This window comes from Fomitopsis serialis, assembly GCF_022376445.1.
Source record: "Fomitopsis serialis strain Sig1Antser10 chromosome Unknown B0H18scaffold_32, whole genome shotgun sequence".
Classification (NCBI taxonomy): domain Eukaryota; kingdom Fungi; phylum Basidiomycota; class Agaricomycetes; order Polyporales; family Fomitopsidaceae; genus Fomitopsis; species Fomitopsis serialis.
Window position 1 is genome coordinate 162,963 of NW_025954992.1, and position 15,655 is coordinate 178,617.

Sequence of the window (15,655 nt, forward strand, 5' to 3'; positions counted from 1 at the left end):
CGGATTGCAAGACATCAAGAGATGCATTCCCAACGCCTCACTTCTACGTAGTAGTTTGACCTTTCCCAGCCATCCTGGACGACTCCAGTCCACGAACAAGACCGCCGCTCCGACCCTGTCCTCACCCTACTACCGACTACCAGACCCATGTCCTGCGCTGCTTCTCTACCAGTGCCTCAGTTCTCCTTGGGCGAACATATGATAGTACTGTTGAAGACTGGGACGGCTTGCTGTCCCCTCCGGCGGGAGGTGCGGCTTGTTTTTCGCCGTCTGGGAGGATAGGACCCATGGACGAAGACGTCTTGTCCCTCCGCCTGTGCATCAGCTTGGTGGTTCGCTACTAGAGTCGTTGGGATATTCCGCTTGAGACTCGTCTTGCTCGATGGCCCAGACGTAGATCAGAGCACGACCATGAGAGGGCGATATGCATTCATCAGCGCTGCAGAGCTATAAACCTCTACGACAGAAAAGACGGCATAGAGGCACCGTACTGCCACTTGCGCCTTGCGGGAGTGGACAGGTGATGGATGTCGCGATCGAAATGGCGTAGTCCTACTCCAGACAAATTAGTCCTCCAGCCACAAGTATGCATAACCTCGAGCGTACGAACGAATGCTCCTGCCCTCCACGTCTCTCGAGGACTTCCCCCATACCACTCCCGACGCGTGCCACCCGCGCCCTGTGCGATCTCCAGCAGGTTCCGACTCCTGTCGAGTCCGATAGTCCATACGCTTCCTGGCCTGTCTTGGGCAGTGGTAGGTACTTCCCGTTACCTGTCCGAGTCAATCCACCCACCCGGCGGGCAACGACGAGAGGAACTGTGCTATGATGGGCCACGGCTAGCCAATATTACCTTTGCTCCATGAGTGAAGCGGTTGGACACTCGGAAAACATACCTTGTAACGGGTGGACGAGAAGTGGGGCGCGATCTCGTCGTACACCGAGTGGACGTGCGCGTCTTCGTACACCTGCGGGTCATCCGACACGGTGACAGCCTTGACGGCGGTGGCAGCAGGCATGTATTGCTGATAGAGTTATGCTCGGGCAGTGATATATGTGTCGTACAGATAAAATACCAGTGTGCAGTGGCACGGATAAGCAGTGGTGGGGGTTGGCGGGGAAGACGCGTCGCGGACGCGCACACCATCATTCCGGCGGGTCGTCGGGCGGGTAGCCCATCTCCTCATCCAACATCTCGCGGAACCTGCTGCCGTCGAACTGGGGAAACGGAACAAGCGAAGCCTCGTCGAGCGACTCGAGGGTGTGCGCGAGGGTGCTGCAGAAGCGTGTGGGTGGGAAGGTCGTGTGCAGAGAACGAAGAGAGCTCACTCGACCGTGCAAGTTCTGAGATGACCGAGGTCCGCGAGTGCGTCCGCAAGCTCCTGCTGGTGGTTGTCGAGCAGAGAGGGGTTGGGGACCACGATGAGCGGTTTCCTGAGGCGGAGGACGTCGAGGATGTGCCGGAGCCTGTGTGCGCGTTAGCCCAGCACACTGCGCGGTGGACGCGGGGGTCGTACCCGCATGGCTTATCACCAGATCCGCCCGTTCGTAGTCGTCCTGAAGCGAGGCCGGTACGCATACGCCTCCACGTCGATCCCGTACCGTGCGCCACGCGTGGTCGCCGCCTGCAGCTGCTCGGGGCTGAACTCCCTGACCGCCTCGCCGCCCTGCACCGTCACGCCTGAGACCGCCCGCGTGCGCAGCGCGGCCAACACCGCGTCCGTCTGGACGGCCTGGACGAGCGCATCGAAGCGGGTAGAGCCGACAGTCACAAAGGCATGTTTTTTGCGCGGAGATGACTCAGGCGGGGGGCCCGACTCGGCCGGAGGTGTGCTGGGAGGGTCAGACATGGCTGCGGTGCCCTCTGCGTCGGACGCTGTCCTCATCCCTGCTTTTAGTGCCTCTGACAGCGCTGCACCGTTACTGCATCTGCCTGCCCGGCGCCACCCACGATGGGCTACACTCTCTGGTTCTAGGTCCCCATCACCCTCTCCACGCTGCATTGTGCACTGACGGCCAGCTGACCAGGATGCGGCACCATGGGCGTCGCCATAATCTCCGGCGTCCGAGCCAGCTTGGACGCGAAGGCCGCGACGGGCTTCCTCCCCGCCGCGAAGTGGGAATCACACACGCCGGGCACGCTCACTCCCCGCGAGCCTGAAGACGAGTCGCTCCCCTCGCGCTTCCTCGCGTGCGTCAGCAGCGAGGACAGCGCCAAAAAGCTGCGCGCAGCATTCCACTCCCCCAGCACCCTCGGGTACCAGGTCGAGATCGTGAAAGGCCAAAATGCGCAGGCAGTGCAGTCAGCCGACGTAGTCATCCTTTGGTGAGTTGTTTCGCGGCCGAGACGTCTGGCGGGGCTCATGCAGATCGCGCTCGATCGTGCAGCTGCAAGCCGCAGCAGGCACACAACATCCTGAATGAACCGGGGGTGAAGGAGGCGCTAGACGGCAAGCTCCTCATCAGCATTCTCGCGGGAGTGACCATCTCCCAGATCGCAGCATGGGTCCTCCCCTCGACGAAGGTGATCCGGGCGATGCCCAACACGCCGTGTAAAGTGCGCTGCTCACGTCTCTAACCGCCCGTGTATCGCTGAACGCCCTAACTGCCTGCAGATTAGAGAAGGGATGACGGTCGTCAGCACCCTCCCCCCGTCCTCGACCCAGGAGCTAGACAAGTCCATCATCCTCAACATCTTCTCCTCGATCGGCCGCTGCCGGATCCTGGAAGAGAAACACTTCGACGCATGCACGGCGCTCGCGGGGTCGGGCCCCGCCTTTGCCTGCATCTTCCTAGAGGCGATGGCCGACGGAGGCGTCATGATGGGCCTGCCGCGCGCGGAGGCGCTGGAGCTCGCCGCACAGAGTGAGTCCCGCAGTCCGGTCTCGTAGCGGTCACCTTGATTGATGTCGTTGCTAGCGCTGCAAGGGGCTGCGCGCATGACGCTTCAATTGGGCATGCATCCGGCCCAGTTGAAGGATTCTGTCACCAGTACGCCTGCTACTTCTCAGCATCGCTAGACCTGTGGATGACATCAGTTTCCTTTAGCTCCTGGAGGTTGTACGATTGCAGGCCTGCTTGCCATGGAGGACGGCCGAGTACGTTCCACAATCGCTCGTGCCATACAGGTAGCCACGGAGAGAGCCTCAGAATTGGGACAACCGGCCAAACACTAATCTTAGCCACCATCAGCCTCGATAGTCGGTGGATGTGATTAGCCAGTGGAAGTTTGCCAGCAGATGCATAATGTATAATTCAATGTACTCTACATACACACGGCGACTTGTAGGAGTGACGTACGTACTCGAAGAAAACAAAGAATTCGACAATGGATGTCACCGTCAAATGTATTCGATCACCCTCACGTTGGGGGATCGTAAATGAAACGGGTAATACATCCTGCGAAAGATGCACATATCTCTCTTGCTCCCATAAAATGAGGATGAACGTGTGAGACATGAACGTCACCCAGAGTGTTGGAGAGCGATGACCGGGGAAAAGCGCGCGAACTAAGTCTGATCACGACCGCACGTACTGACATCACGTACCCACAACACTAAATATATTCCGACCTAGATCCGATGATGAATGGGGGATAAAAAGCGATAGAACATGCTGGTACGCACCATATATACATCCAGAACCTGCTGCGCAGGTGAGCTTGTCAAACATAGTCAGAGCACGCGAAGAAATGTGTCCCGCGTGTGAACCGCTCCTCCATGTGAGCAGGTCTGGGACCTGCCCACGTATTCGACGGAGAAAGAGGCAGAAAAACTAAACACGGGATAGACAACTGTCTTACATCTCGCTCGGAAGAATGAGCGCCACTCCGTGGGACGGCGGTGGGACGCTAAAGTGAAGGAGCTTCTCCAGGGTGCACACAGAAGACTTTAGAGAGAAGATGCGAAGAAAATTGCATTGTCCAATGATACACAGACGAGAGCCTGTCGACGCGGTGGTATCAGCACGTCGTGTGATATGTCTGGTAGTGGGGCGTGCTTACCAGTAACACAATCACCGGTCTGTTGAGGGATATCAGCGAGCTAAAAATACATGCAGAGAAGTGAAGAACGTACAGAAGTCCAATGTCTCGTCGACACGCTTGACGTTCGCCTGGTGGGTGGGAAGAGGAAGAGATGAGAATTTATGGACACGCGGACAGGGAACAAATAAAGCCAAATAACGCGTACCTTCCACGCGTCTTCGAAGTCCGCTGGTAGCACTACGTACCTGTTCTTGCGGACAGCTATATCATCCATAGCATCAAGATCTTTGACATTGTACACCGTTTCTCAATTCAGTACGTACCGTGCAGACCTGCGGATTGAACAATGGACGCAATCTCTGCGGAGGATAAACGCTCCGGTCGTGAGACATCTATGGGAATGTCAGTATAAGTCTCGGTGAGCGGGCACCATAATTACTGACAATCTTCGAGATCAACGTCCGGGCCCAGGTTCATCTTGCTTGTGCATGTCTGGAAGATGAGACGTTTCTCGCGCCGCGAAGGTAGCGGGAACTCGATCTTCCGATCCAGACGACCGGGACGGAGCAGAGCAGGGTCCAAAGTATCGGCTCGGTTTGTCGCCATGATGACCTAGAAAAGCACGGCGATTTGAGGAACGCCAATGGGAAATGACTGAGCAGCACACACCTTGACATTGCTACCCTGGTCGAAGCCGTCCATCTGGTTGAGCAGTTCAAGCAAGATTCGCTGCACTTCACGGTCGGCGCCCGTCTGTGCGTCGAAACGTTTCGTGGCGATGGCGTCAATTTCGTCGATGAAGATGATTGCGGGGGCATTTTCGCGTGCGAGCCGGAAGACGTCGCGGACCATGCGAGGACCTTCACCAAGGTATTTTTGCACGAACTCACTGCCGACTACACGGATGAAGGATGCGGTGGTGTGATGGGCCACGGCTTTGACGAGCATCGTCTTGCCGGTACCTAGCAGTAAACGGGCCTTTAGTCATGGTGCATCACTTGTTGACAGGAGACACATACCCGGAGGACCGTACAGCAGTACACCACGCGGTGGGTCAATACCGATCTTCTTGTAGAGATCGAAGTGCGTCAATGGCAGCTCGACTGCCTCCCGAATCTCCTGCTTCTGCAAGTCCATACCACCGATGTCCTGGTACGCCACATCTGGCCTCTCTTCCTTCCCGAGCATGGAGATCGACGAGTCGGCCTCCGGTGGGAGGATGTCGACCAAGGCATTTGAATGCCGGTGGAGCGCGACGGAGGAAGACGGCTTGAGCAACTCGCGATCAAGAGTCGAAAGGATGCGGACGACGTAGTTCGACCCTGTTGTTGAGCCGACGATAGCAGTTTGCTGGTCTATGGGCTCGAGGAACTGTCCAATGACCAGAGGAACGGACTGGATTCGCTTGACTTCCTCTTGTGCGCGAATGAGTTCGCGCTTCAAGTTCGCCTGCTCATCTTTGATGTAGCTCTCCTGGATGTCTAGCATCTCTAGATGCCGTGCCAGCTTCTTGTACTTGATGTACAAGTCCTCCTCTTGAAGCTCCTGGAAGAGTGCCGCCTTCTCGGTTACGACATGCTCAAAGGTTGGCTCCTGTGGACATGGTGAGGTACGACACAAACGCGTAAGACTGTACTGTGCACCTGCTTCTGGATTTCAATGCCAATTTCATCCATGTTTGCGGCAGACTTGGGGCAGAGGACACTGGTGGAAGGCTCGTCCAGAGACTGTCGCGTCTTGCGCTGACGCGGCTCGACGCGACTTCGTGATCACGTGTAATGAGTTACCGCTCCTCGGGCGCCTAACTCTGGTCAGGACCTTGGAATTTACAGCGACGAGGAGCACATTCAGGACCCATGGCGCACGTCGTAACGCCCCTCGACCAGCCATCCAACTACAAGGACTCGCAAGCACGGCTCGACCGTCAAAAGCAAAATGAGCTTTTGGCGAGGTCCTCAACCCTATATGTGCATACAGCCTCTTGTGTCTTACCATTGCCCTCACTGACGTCCCTGTGCACAGATTGGTAACTTGAGTTTCTATACGACGGAAGAACAGATCTACGAGATTTTCTCAAAATGCACCAGCCCGGAGGAGGGCGGTGGCATCAAGCGTATCATCATGGGATTGGACAGAAACACAAGGTGAATGCATGCGCTCTGCCACGCGCCATGACCGGCTGCCTGACTGCCTGGTCTGTTCAGAACACCCTGCGGGTTCTGCTTCGTGGAATACTATACTCATGCGGAAGCGCTGGCATGTCTACGGTACGTAAGTGGGACGAAGCTCGATGAGCGGATTATCCGGTGCGACCTCGACCTTGGCTACCGGGAGGGGCGACAATTCGGTCGCGGAAAGAGCGGTGGGCAGGCGCGTCGTTGTACTCCCATGGGTTGTTGCTCGCTCTTATGCGGACGATGCAGGTGCGCGATGAGCATCGTCAGGACTATGATCCTGGCCGCGGAGGCTGGGGTGCCCAGGCGCAGAGACTGGAGATCGAGCGCCGGAGGGAAGTCGAAGAGCGTTACGCTGACGCTCAGGAGGGCCCTGGTGCTGTTGCCGGTGGAGGTGGTGACTGGAAGGAGGCAGGCACAGCGGATAACCCACTTAAGCGTGCTCGTTCACCGGACGATCAGGGCGACAACGAGAGAGCGGTATGTATTGTGAGTGCCACTTCGACCTGCTTGCTTACGGTCTCAATCAACAGGGGGCTCGTGCACGCATGGACGACGACCATGCGCGGATGTGAAGGATCGCCCTCTGCTTGTACTGTATTTTCATCAGCCTCTGAATGGACCGCTCTTGCACAGAGTTCTCGGCATCAACATTTTCAGACGACGCAAGGACAACGGTGATACCCTGTCAGTGACTCGGGTCTAACGATGGGAACAGAGAATTAACCCAGGAAGCTTGGGTCCGTCCGTACTAAAGTCACTCGAAGTCAGGCCCATTGACTACGAGATTTCTCAAGAGTCCCGGAACTGAAGAAGAGAGCAATCCGTTTACCGCAATTATCAGTAATATAATTTCCTGCGCGGGCTCAGTACACGAAGGGACATAGGCACGGCGACTCTTCGTCGCATTCTGTCCACCTAGCTTTGATATGTGCACCTACCTGGTTACCTACAATAAGACAATGAACATGTATGACCAGTTATCGTCGTAGAGGTCCAACCGACAATGACGAGGCCGAGTGTCCTGCATCATATGCTGGAACATGTCGATCGCGAGTGGAAGGTAAGTGTCGATGTATTAGTATACAACGTGGGCTCGCAATGGATACTTGGTACCATACACTTTGGGTTCGAAGAACGTCATGTGGAACTGGCGGACAAGGCGGTGGGCCTCTGCAACGGATGCCAACCGAACATACAGCCGTGCCTTCATGGCAATGTTCCGTTGGCTACGAAGACGATCAACAGCAGAAATCTTCGGACCAAAAGAGAAGACGTACGGAACACCGAGCTTGACGACCTCCTTTTGCCCACCTTCATATGATGCGAGCCTGAAGTCGCCCAAGTACGCCTGTACAGCCTCCGCGGTGATTTTACCCGGAAAGCCGGATATCGCGACGCCTCTTCCATGGCTAGAGGTCCCGCCGCCTGGTCCATTGCCGCTCAGTACGCCCCGCTCAGCGGCTTCCAAGCGGCCTTTCACTCCACGCGCGCGAGGTTCGAGCCCACTCCACGGGTCTTTTGCAGTTACTTCCAGGAGCTTTCCACTGAGGACGGTGCCGTTCAGTGCTTTCAGAGTGTGGGGTGAGAAGTTGGGCGAGGTGAGGGTAAGCCACGCCTTGCCAGAAGGCGAGAAGCGAGCATAGTTCAACACAACTGCAAATGGACTTGTGAGTAGCCAAACCAGTGTATGAATCCACACTGCGAGACTTGCCATCAGAGATGTTGTCTATGATCTTGTGCTTGACACACACCCGCTTTATGTCTGCAGGTATTGCACTGCGGGGCACATTTTTACTACGATAAATGAACCACTCGGGGCTATATCATGTTCAGTGCGCTGTTATCACCGGATAAAGTGGATTGACTCACTGCTCGTTTGGGAGCGCAAGGCCCTGTCTGCGGTCGCCTTGAGTTGTTTCTGGACGACGCCGCTGGCCATGGGTGGCAGAGGACGAGGGCGTGGGAAACGAGACCGACGCGTCGGAGACTCAGGCGGTCTGACGGGCGTCTACAACTGTCCCCGTCGCGTCTTCGTCGCGTCTCCTGAGATTCGAGCCTCTTCCCGTTCTCAGTCCACCCTTCGCTGCTCCCACTCACCGCACAATCAGCTCTCACGTTTCCCGGTTCTTGCCACAGGTGATCTTCAATACGCACGTATGGATGCAACGTGTGCAGCTTCTAGCCTTTGGCCAATCGGACTGCATTGCGATGCAAGAACGTGAAGCTTCCGAGCACCGGCGCATTCGCACTTCCTCCATCGGTGCTCCAGCATGTACATGACCGCTCGTTGCGCTTCCATGTAAGGGAGTGACGTGAGCTACTAGTACTGACAATTTGACCGCCTTGTGTAGTTCGATTTAACGCGAGACACCTGCGCGGTTGTCGCGCACGTTCGGCCGAGGTTCTTGATTACAAGGTGAGTGTTTCCAATGCAACACCTGATATCCTCGCGGCCCAGAATACTGAGAAGTGCTGCGGAACAGACGAGGATGCATACCGGCTTCATGTCTGAACCGGCGCTGTGAGTTCCTAGGTGAGTCTGGGGCCTCTCACAGCGTCGATCAGCTTCCCTTCGGGCGATGTTAGGCGGCGCACTGACGCAACGAGCTCACATACGTCGGCCTCCGGGTGCGTCGAGACGCTCACGAAGACGGTCGCGTCTCTGTCCATGAGAGACCAGAACATTCAGCGAAACATGTCTCTGCACGACCCCATGACTAATGGTCTAGCCGCCAGGCTGTTCTGCTGCTATGACCGGGGTGTTCGATTCCCTCAGATGAGACCACATGGCAGGCAATTCGCGTATAAAACCCGCGCACGCCTCGCCCCGTCCGAACCCCAGCTACCCAAGTCTCGAGGACCAGCTGTAATCGGCTTCCCAGCCATTCACCACATCTCTCGTAACTACACCTCGCCAGTGCAGCTCCGTCACAATGGGTGGAAACAGGGCATTGCAGCTCAACCCTCCCAACGCTGACCTCCACATCAGCACTCATGCCTCGGATTGGTTGTGGTCGGCGTTCTCCGTGTTTGGTCTGTCGCTCTTGGTGATGGTCGGCTTGGACTTGCTGGTGAGACCCAGTCTGTCGTCATGCGGAGTCTTTGAGATTCATAACTATGGTTCAGCGCGCCAGAGGCACCCGCTTGTTCCACCAACTCGCCATCATAATCTTGGCTACGTTCACCCTTGGTTACTACTCAATGGCCTCTGATCTCGGTGCTACTCCCATCGCCGTTGAGTTCCGCGGACGCGGTAGCTACCCTACTCGTCAGATTTGGGTATGTGATTCGCACAACTAGAGAGCATGGCCAGCCATTGACGTCCTCTCCAGTATGTCCGCTACATCCAGTGGTTCATCACCTTCCCCCTCCTCGTCTTGGAGGTGCTGCTTGCTACCGGCCTCTCGCTCTCGGACATCGTGACCACCTTGTTCATGTGCATCGTCGTTGTCATCAGTGGCCTCGTCGGTGCACTCGTGCACAGCACCTACAAGTGGGGTTACTTCTCCTTCGGTTGCGCTGCCCTCATCTACGTCTGGTCAGTTCGCTCATCAGACGCCAGCCAGTTCATTTAATACCTTGCTATTGCAGGTACTCGCTCCTTATTCACGGTACCAGGACGGCGTTCCCGGGCGGCGGCGTCCTCCGCACTGGCTACCTCCGCTCCGCCAGCTTCCTTTCCTTCATGCTCATCACGTACCCGATCTGCTGGGCGTGCTCTGAGGGTGGCAACGTCATCTCCAATTCCTCCGAGATGATCTGGTACGGCATTCTCGACATTATCGCCGGCCCCGTGTTCCTGTTCTTCTACCTCTGGCATCTCATGGACGTCGACTACGCGACATTCGGTTTCGCGTCGGGGAAGTACACCGACACTGAACCCGCCGCCGCTGCCCCTTCCGCCCCTGTCGGAGAAAAGTCTGCTCCGCCGGCGTAGAGTCCAACTCATCTGGTATAGATGCCAAGGTGCCGCGTATGACCTCTTCTGTCATGTTTACTTACGTTGCTTTACGATTCGCTCATGACCCCCTTTGCGTTGCGCTACCGTACATATATACCCTTTTATTACATGATGTTGTGCTTTCTCGGCAGTTCTTGCAACTGGGGTACCACATTGTACTGCTACCTCCGAGTTTGTATTAGCTAGATTTGCCTGGAAAAAGCATCCGAATCAGCAAATGATCAGATGTACAAAAGACCTAGTGCTTTGCTTTGCTTCGAAGGCTGTACTGTATTGCGTACAACATAAGTGGGCTTGCCACCTTCACTTATTGCTGGAAGACTTAACGTTATAGGGCGGCGTGTGGTAGCCACGAGGCATCCGCATCAGGAAACTGAAGTTATGATCAGCCACGCTTGAGCGGCTGCGGCACGACCACCCGGCTACCACCACCCTACCATGTCCTCCCGACACGACTTCAGAAGAAAGAGCGCAGTCCTATACGAGACCGCGACCGTGATCGCTATGACAGACCGCGAGACGCTAGGAGGAGTCGGAGCCCACCAAGGAGAGGCGAACGGGACAGACGGGAATACGGTACGGCCTCTGTATTGCTGAAAGTTCTGCACATGCCAATGTTCGTTCATTGTGATACAGACCGTAGAGACTACGCCCGTGACAGAGAAGACGACAGCAGGAGGGAGCGGGACAGGCGGGACGACCGAAGACGGGACGACAGGCGAGACAGCGGTCGTGACCGCGACGGCAGAAGAGATCCTCCTCCCCGAGAAAGGGAGAGCCTTCGAGATGGTGACCGCGCGCGAGACCACGTCGTGAAGGCAGGAGACCGAGACGGCCGTACAGATGACAGGCGAGATCCAGCAGTTGCGAACGCGAGTGGCTCGCAGGCCAGTGGGTGTCCTTGCTGTTTACTTGCTATAGCATGTTCATGTCGTCCAGCTCCCGTGTCCCGCGACATCCCGGACACTCGCTCGCGGCAGCCCTCGGAGATGCCAATTGAGGATGGAGAGGAAGGTGAGGCTATGGATGCTACGAATGAAGACGATACCGCTATGATGGCTATGATGGGCATGTCCGGCTTCGGGACCACCAAGGTATGCATCCATGTCGTTCTTGGTCATTGGAGATCTTCATTTCGCGCATATCAGGGCAAGCACGTAGATGGCAACCAGGAGGGGGGAGTGGACGTCAAAAAGATGCGCACATGGCGTCAGTACATGAACAGGTACGTTTTGGCTGCATAGTGCATATACGTCATGAACTCAACGAGATGTTTGCTCTCGATCTGCAGGCGCGGAGGTTTCAACCGGTACGTCGCCCTCTATTGGAATTGGGCCTGCGCTCATACGTCTCCAGGCCTTTGGACAAGATCAAGTAAAGTCCATCTCCGCGTATTCAAGCTCCATATTCTGCCATTGTGGTTAAATGTCGGTCAAACGCGCTGCAGTTGAGTCGTGCCTTGCCTTCTGTGCTGAGAACAATACTACTACACGTATGTTCAGGGCCGCGGTCACTGTATCATTACGAGCTTCTACATAATCTATGACGCACATTTGTCCTGCCCGATGTGAGTTCGGCCAATACCATTGATTACTTATGCAGTCATCATCGTTGGCCGATCAGCGCAGTGTGTATACCCCATCCAAGCCTGTGCTGCTCAGGCTGTATTTCGGTGTGATCCAGAGACACTGCTCACGATATCAATGTGTCCGTACCTGCACCACAGAGGATCAAGCGGCATCTAATGCTGACTGGCGGTCGTGAACGTGCCCGACACACGCCATGCAAGTCCGGTAGACATTCGACATATGGTACAAACGGAAATGGAGGATCGGCAGGAAAGGCCATAGAACGGCGCATACAGGTGTGTCGTGAAGCTGAATCGAGGAAGGAACGAGCGGGACGATGATGGAAGTACTAGTAAAAGACCGCATTATGCCAACGCTCTACACCTCCGCCTCGGCGCAAGACAAATCAGAACCCGTGAATCTTGATGGTGGTCTTGGAATGCCCTCCTCGGTGAGGAAGGTGGAAATCTTCAGACGCTGATCACCCTGGAGTTGGATGACTTGGCCAGCCTCCTCATCATCAACGAGAGTGCCGTTGCAAGCGAATTCCTAAAGAAACAGTCAGCCACTTCCTATGCTTACTCACAGCCGAGCCGACGTACCTTCTTGAATGCCTTCAGGAGCTTCTTAGCATCGTACTCTGTAACGTGAGAGGTTTGTAAAGCCGCTTCGCCACAAAAGAAAATGAAAGAACGCACCCTTGGGCAAACCCTGCAAGGTAGTCAAGGTCTTACGACCGTTCCGCTGCTGAATGCGGATATGGATGTAATTCTGCTGCGATCCAACGTCCTGGGTGCTTCCGAGCGGGTCGCCCTCGTCTGCGAAGGGGTCTATGGGCCAGTCAGCAAAGGCACCGAGTGAAGGAGGCACAGCACAGGATCGATAAGCGCGTGCTGAGAGGCGGTGAGGATGGACGTACCGAAGGTGTTAAGATTCTGCACGCTCATGCGACGGTCGTGAAGAGACAGAAACTGTGGTGGAAGATGGACTGAGTGGGGTTGGCTGCTGTGGTGGTGGTACAGAGAGATCGAGTGGGGAGTGCGACGGTCTGAGCTGAGAGGACTCGAAGCGGCCCCGCCATCTTATAGCCACAGTTATGTAATCCGCGCCTCCCAAATCTTCGCAGCGCCGGCCCATCCCAGTCCATCTCTTCTCGTTCCCCGCCTCTCACAAGGCCCGCCCCAGCCATACCACGCACCACATCCTTACAAACGCCATGAAGACCGCGGACGGCTCAAAAAAGAGGAAGCCGCCGACGTTCCGCCACCTCCCAGAAAATCGCGGTGCGAACCACCTTGACACTGACACTGAATGCCAACTAAATTCTCGCTACTTCTAGCCAAGAAGCTCAAGCACTCGTGGGTCGAGACGCAAAAGATCAAGAGCCAGTGGAAGGCACAGAAGCGAAAGGAGGGCATTGTAACCAAAAGCAGTCAGATCGAGGCATTAGTGGCGGATCATCACGAAGACGATGCGTCCTCGTCTAGCGGCGCGGAAACGGGGAAGAAATGTCGCGCAAAGACCGTAGCGCGTCCCCCTCGACAGACATCGGAGATTCTGGCCAGGAATCTAACGATGAAGACGGCGGAAGTGTCGATGGCAGTGCAGACGAACAGCACTCGGACAAGCCTGGACCATCGCGGTCGAGGAGGCAGCAGCACGCACATCCACAAACCACTGCAGCGGATCCTCCTTCACGAAACCTCCAGAAACAGACTTATTCCAAGACATCGCCACATCCACACAAATCCGGTCCTCTACCCCGCCGTTGGGCATCCGACGCGCCACGAGGTGGCCACTCAACAACTTCAGGTCGAGGCCGTGGACGTGGGGGCGCAAACTCCCCGAATCGAGGTCGTGGTCAAACTAGGGGCCGTGGGCGAGGTCAGCCCGACATGCGCTTACGCATGAATGCAATGCTCGAAAAGATCAAACGAGACATGACATGATCTCCTCTAACACCTGGCTCGGTCCATACTTTCAATCGCAAGGTGCGAGACGACGCAATTATCGTCTCAGTCGAAATGTAGCAATACACGCCTTGATCTACGCTCATAGCATGTCGTCATCCTTCTATCTTCTGCTTTTTCTCCTCCGGACCGGCGGCGCTTCCCTCCGCATTCGTCTCCGCCTTCGTGAACCGCTCCTCCAGGCTCCCAAAGATTGGCTTCGACGGAACATCCGTCGTCGAAGAAAGAGCTTGCGGATGTCGCTCAAATGGCCCGGACTAGGATCGTCAAGCTCATCCACAAGCCCCAATGCTTGTGGCGCAGCACCCTCTGCTCCTACATGCGGCATCGTCGTCGCGGTTCCGCCAGACTGAATTGCCGGCAGGACCAGTGGACTCGGCGGTGGACTGCGGGAGCTTGAGCGTCGAGCGTCTTCGTGCAGGAAGGGGATGGGGGAGAAGATGGGCGTCGTGGGTGCGGAAAGGGCGTTGATACTGATGTGGACAGTGCTGACGCTTGGCTTGCTGGTGATCTTGTCGGGGGATACGGGAAAGGCATCCCAAGTCGACGTGACGAGAAGCGTCCGTTCGACAGCGCGTAGATACTTGCCCAGATGCTTGTAGTGATCCGTAGGTCGCAAACACAGTTCACATAAACGTTGAATGGTAAATGGTGGGGTCCTTAGCGTGAGGTGAGACATGGCTTGTGGCGCGATCCCTGCGTCCTACTTACTGCTGGAACTCCTCAAACTGCGCGAGTATCACCTTTTTGAATTCGGCCGCCTCCTGCTCCGTAAGAGCGTTCTTCGGTGCCTCATTTGGATTCGCTGCATTGCGCTCGCGAGGCTGAAAAGGCGGGAACTTCGCGCCGCCTTGACATGGCTGCGCCGTCACGGTCGACTTGCTGTATTCGCGCTTCACGTCCCCCGACAGGAAGAGCGCCATGTTCTGCGCGATCACGTCAACGAACGGTGCTACTACGGTCTCGTGGCCTCGCACCTTGTCGAGTTTGTACTTGATGATATCGCGCATGAGCGACCACTTGGATAGGCTTCAGGAAGGAGACATCAGTCACTTGCTCTGGCCCATCCGACTACTGTGACTTACTCGACAGTGTCCATGGTCGCGGTCTCTTCAAGGAGCTCGTCATACTCTGCGGACTCCATCATGAATTCAGCATCGGCGCGAGAGGAGAGCTGGCCGATGTACCTGGCTTCCACTCGAAGGTATCTGCGGCAATCATTGTCGCCACAGTGTTCGTACTCATATCGTCTTAACGGGTTGAAGGGCCTTGCTCCTGAAATGATTCACGTAGCGATCTAGTGAAGGCTGGCGATTCACGTTCGTGCTCAGACTGAGATCAGTACGCGCACGTACATACGCGTCTGAGGCAAGACGCGTTCTCGCCAATTGCCAAAGAACAGAACAAGCGCCGACGCCACACTTTAACATCGATCTGTGACACAGAGGGGCTCGCTACAAAGCAAGGGCGACACAGGCTGCTTGCGTGGGGTTGAGATATGTTACAGATCGGTGAAGGTGGATATGTAGTACATCACATGTCCTTTGCACCGGCACCACTTCATGTTGATCCATGGTTGAAGTCGGCGAGCAAGAGTCGGACAGTGGGTGGTCAGTTAAACTTATATAGCAGCACTCATTGTGAGCTTGTTCATTTGACAATGGCCTCACATCCACAGCAGCAAATGGCTGCGAAAAGGCTTTGCCAGTGGCCTGGGGCCACGGCGCGACGTCAGAAATTGGTGTGGCCGCGGCGGGAGTTCGGGCGCCTAAGTCCAACTTCGCTCGAATGGACGTTGTCAGAGCCGTAAACCTGTATCAACCACGCTCATATGGACACAAGTAGATCTTCCGGAGGAGTGGCCCATCGCGCAAATTTGAGTGATTTTCAATCGGATTTATAGGGATTGTGAACGAGCAGAAGCACATTCTATACAGCAGAGGCGGGAATAATCGTTTGCGAATCGACAATTTGTACTTGTTTGTTGCCTGGCT

General features: G+C 55.9%; 11 protein-coding genes across 11 annotated transcripts; 5 read left to right on the top strand and 6 right to left on the bottom strand.

Moving 5' to 3' along the window:
* Positions 1–409: 409 nt before the first annotated feature.
* Positions 410–1,019, bottom strand: B0H18DRAFT_1211172 (uncharacterized protein; the record flags this gene model as incomplete). The annotated part of the gene is made up of 5 exons (XM_048036409.1): positions 410–441; positions 488–555; positions 607–740; positions 796–839; positions 897–1,019. Coding segments are annotated over 5 exons (399 nt in total), but the record flags the coding sequence as incomplete, so codon positions are not given.
* A 127-nt stretch (positions 1,020–1,146) lies between these two features.
* Positions 1,147–1,850, bottom strand: B0H18DRAFT_1085099 (glycosyltransferase family 28 C-terminal domain-containing protein; the record flags this gene model as incomplete). The annotated part of the gene is made up of 4 exons (XM_048031870.1): positions 1,147–1,276; positions 1,330–1,467; positions 1,493–1,557; positions 1,590–1,850. The coding sequence occupies 4 exons, from the start codon at positions 1,848–1,850 to the stop codon at positions 1,147–1,149; spliced, it is 594 nt and encodes a 197-aa protein (XP_047893515.1).
* On the top strand, positions 1,810–3,216 carry B0H18DRAFT_352355 (pyrroline-5-carboxylate reductase). The gene is made up of 5 exons (XM_048037706.1): positions 1,810–2,326; positions 2,389–2,557; positions 2,616–2,865; positions 2,920–2,991; positions 3,049–3,216. Exons 1-5 carry the CDS (start codon positions 2,040–2,042, stop codon positions 3,174–3,176), a joined length of 906 nt encoding a protein of 301 aa, XP_047893516.1. The 5' UTR covers positions 1,810–2,039; the 3' UTR covers positions 3,177–3,216.
* Positions 3,217–4,035: 819 nt separating this feature from the next.
* On the bottom strand, positions 4,036–5,661 carry B0H18DRAFT_1085101 (26S proteasome subunit P45; the record flags this gene model as incomplete). Its single annotated transcript, XM_048031871.1, has 7 exons — positions 4,036–4,113; positions 4,191–4,246; positions 4,309–4,377; positions 4,429–4,597; positions 4,655–4,947; positions 5,005–5,578; positions 5,629–5,661. 7 exons carry the CDS (start codon positions 5,659–5,661, stop codon positions 4,036–4,038), a joined length of 1,272 nt encoding a protein of 423 aa, XP_047893517.1.
* Positions 5,662–5,841: 180 nt separating this feature from the next.
* B0H18DRAFT_1085104 (RNA-binding domain-containing protein) lies at positions 5,842–6,734 on the top strand (the record flags this gene model as incomplete). The annotated part of the gene is made up of 5 exons (XM_048031872.1): positions 5,842–5,952; positions 6,008–6,129; positions 6,190–6,355; positions 6,409–6,639; positions 6,693–6,734. 5 exons carry the CDS (start codon positions 5,842–5,844, stop codon positions 6,732–6,734), a joined length of 672 nt encoding a protein of 223 aa, XP_047893518.1.
* A 503-nt stretch (positions 6,735–7,237) lies between these two features.
* Positions 7,238–7,955, bottom strand: B0H18DRAFT_876600 (uncharacterized protein; the record flags this gene model as incomplete). The annotated part of the gene is made up of 3 exons (XM_048040497.1): positions 7,238–7,388; positions 7,440–7,826; positions 7,870–7,955. Coding segments are annotated over 3 exons (624 nt in total), but the record flags the coding sequence as incomplete, so codon positions are not given.
* A 1,140-nt stretch (positions 7,956–9,095) lies between these two features.
* Positions 9,096–10,099, top strand: B0H18DRAFT_1119066 (heat shock protein 30; the record flags this gene model as incomplete). The annotated part of the gene is made up of 4 exons (XM_048033896.1): positions 9,096–9,233; positions 9,289–9,441; positions 9,495–9,700; positions 9,754–10,099. The coding sequence occupies 4 exons, from the start codon at positions 9,096–9,098 to the stop codon at positions 10,097–10,099; spliced, it is 843 nt and encodes a 280-aa protein (XP_047893520.1).
* Positions 10,100–10,561: 462 nt separating this feature from the next.
* On the top strand, positions 10,562–11,501 carry B0H18DRAFT_1119067 (uncharacterized protein; the record flags this gene model as incomplete). Its single annotated transcript, XM_048033897.1, has 6 exons — positions 10,562–10,710; positions 10,767–11,014; positions 11,063–11,217; positions 11,272–11,348; positions 11,415–11,432; positions 11,480–11,501. 6 exons carry the CDS (start codon positions 10,562–10,564, stop codon positions 11,499–11,501), a joined length of 669 nt encoding a protein of 222 aa, XP_047893521.1.
* A 549-nt stretch (positions 11,502–12,050) lies between these two features.
* Positions 12,051–12,820, bottom strand: B0H18DRAFT_352484 (eukaryotic translation initiation factor 1). Its single transcript, XM_048037707.1, has 4 exons — positions 12,611–12,820; positions 12,390–12,521; positions 12,294–12,331; positions 12,051–12,240 (listed from the first exon to the last, which is right to left on the bottom strand). Exons 1-4 carry the CDS (start codon positions 12,636–12,638, stop codon positions 12,070–12,072), a joined length of 369 nt encoding a protein of 122 aa, XP_047893522.1. The 5' UTR covers positions 12,639–12,820; the 3' UTR covers positions 12,051–12,069.
* A 93-nt stretch (positions 12,821–12,913) lies between these two features.
* Positions 12,914–13,161, top strand: B0H18DRAFT_855669 (uncharacterized protein; the record flags this gene model as incomplete). Its single annotated transcript, XM_048039650.1, has 2 exons — positions 12,914–12,974; positions 13,031–13,161. Coding segments are annotated over 2 exons (192 nt in total), but the record flags the coding sequence as incomplete, so codon positions are not given.
* Positions 13,162–13,756: 595 nt separating this feature from the next.
* B0H18DRAFT_1085107 (PPP4R2-domain-containing protein) lies at positions 13,757–14,671 on the bottom strand (the record flags this gene model as incomplete). The annotated part of the gene is made up of 4 exons (XM_048031873.1): positions 13,757–13,890; positions 13,920–14,320; positions 14,373–14,587; positions 14,639–14,671. 4 exons carry the CDS (start codon positions 14,669–14,671, stop codon positions 13,757–13,759), a joined length of 783 nt encoding a protein of 260 aa, XP_047893524.1.
* Positions 14,672–15,655: the final 984 nt, after the last annotated feature.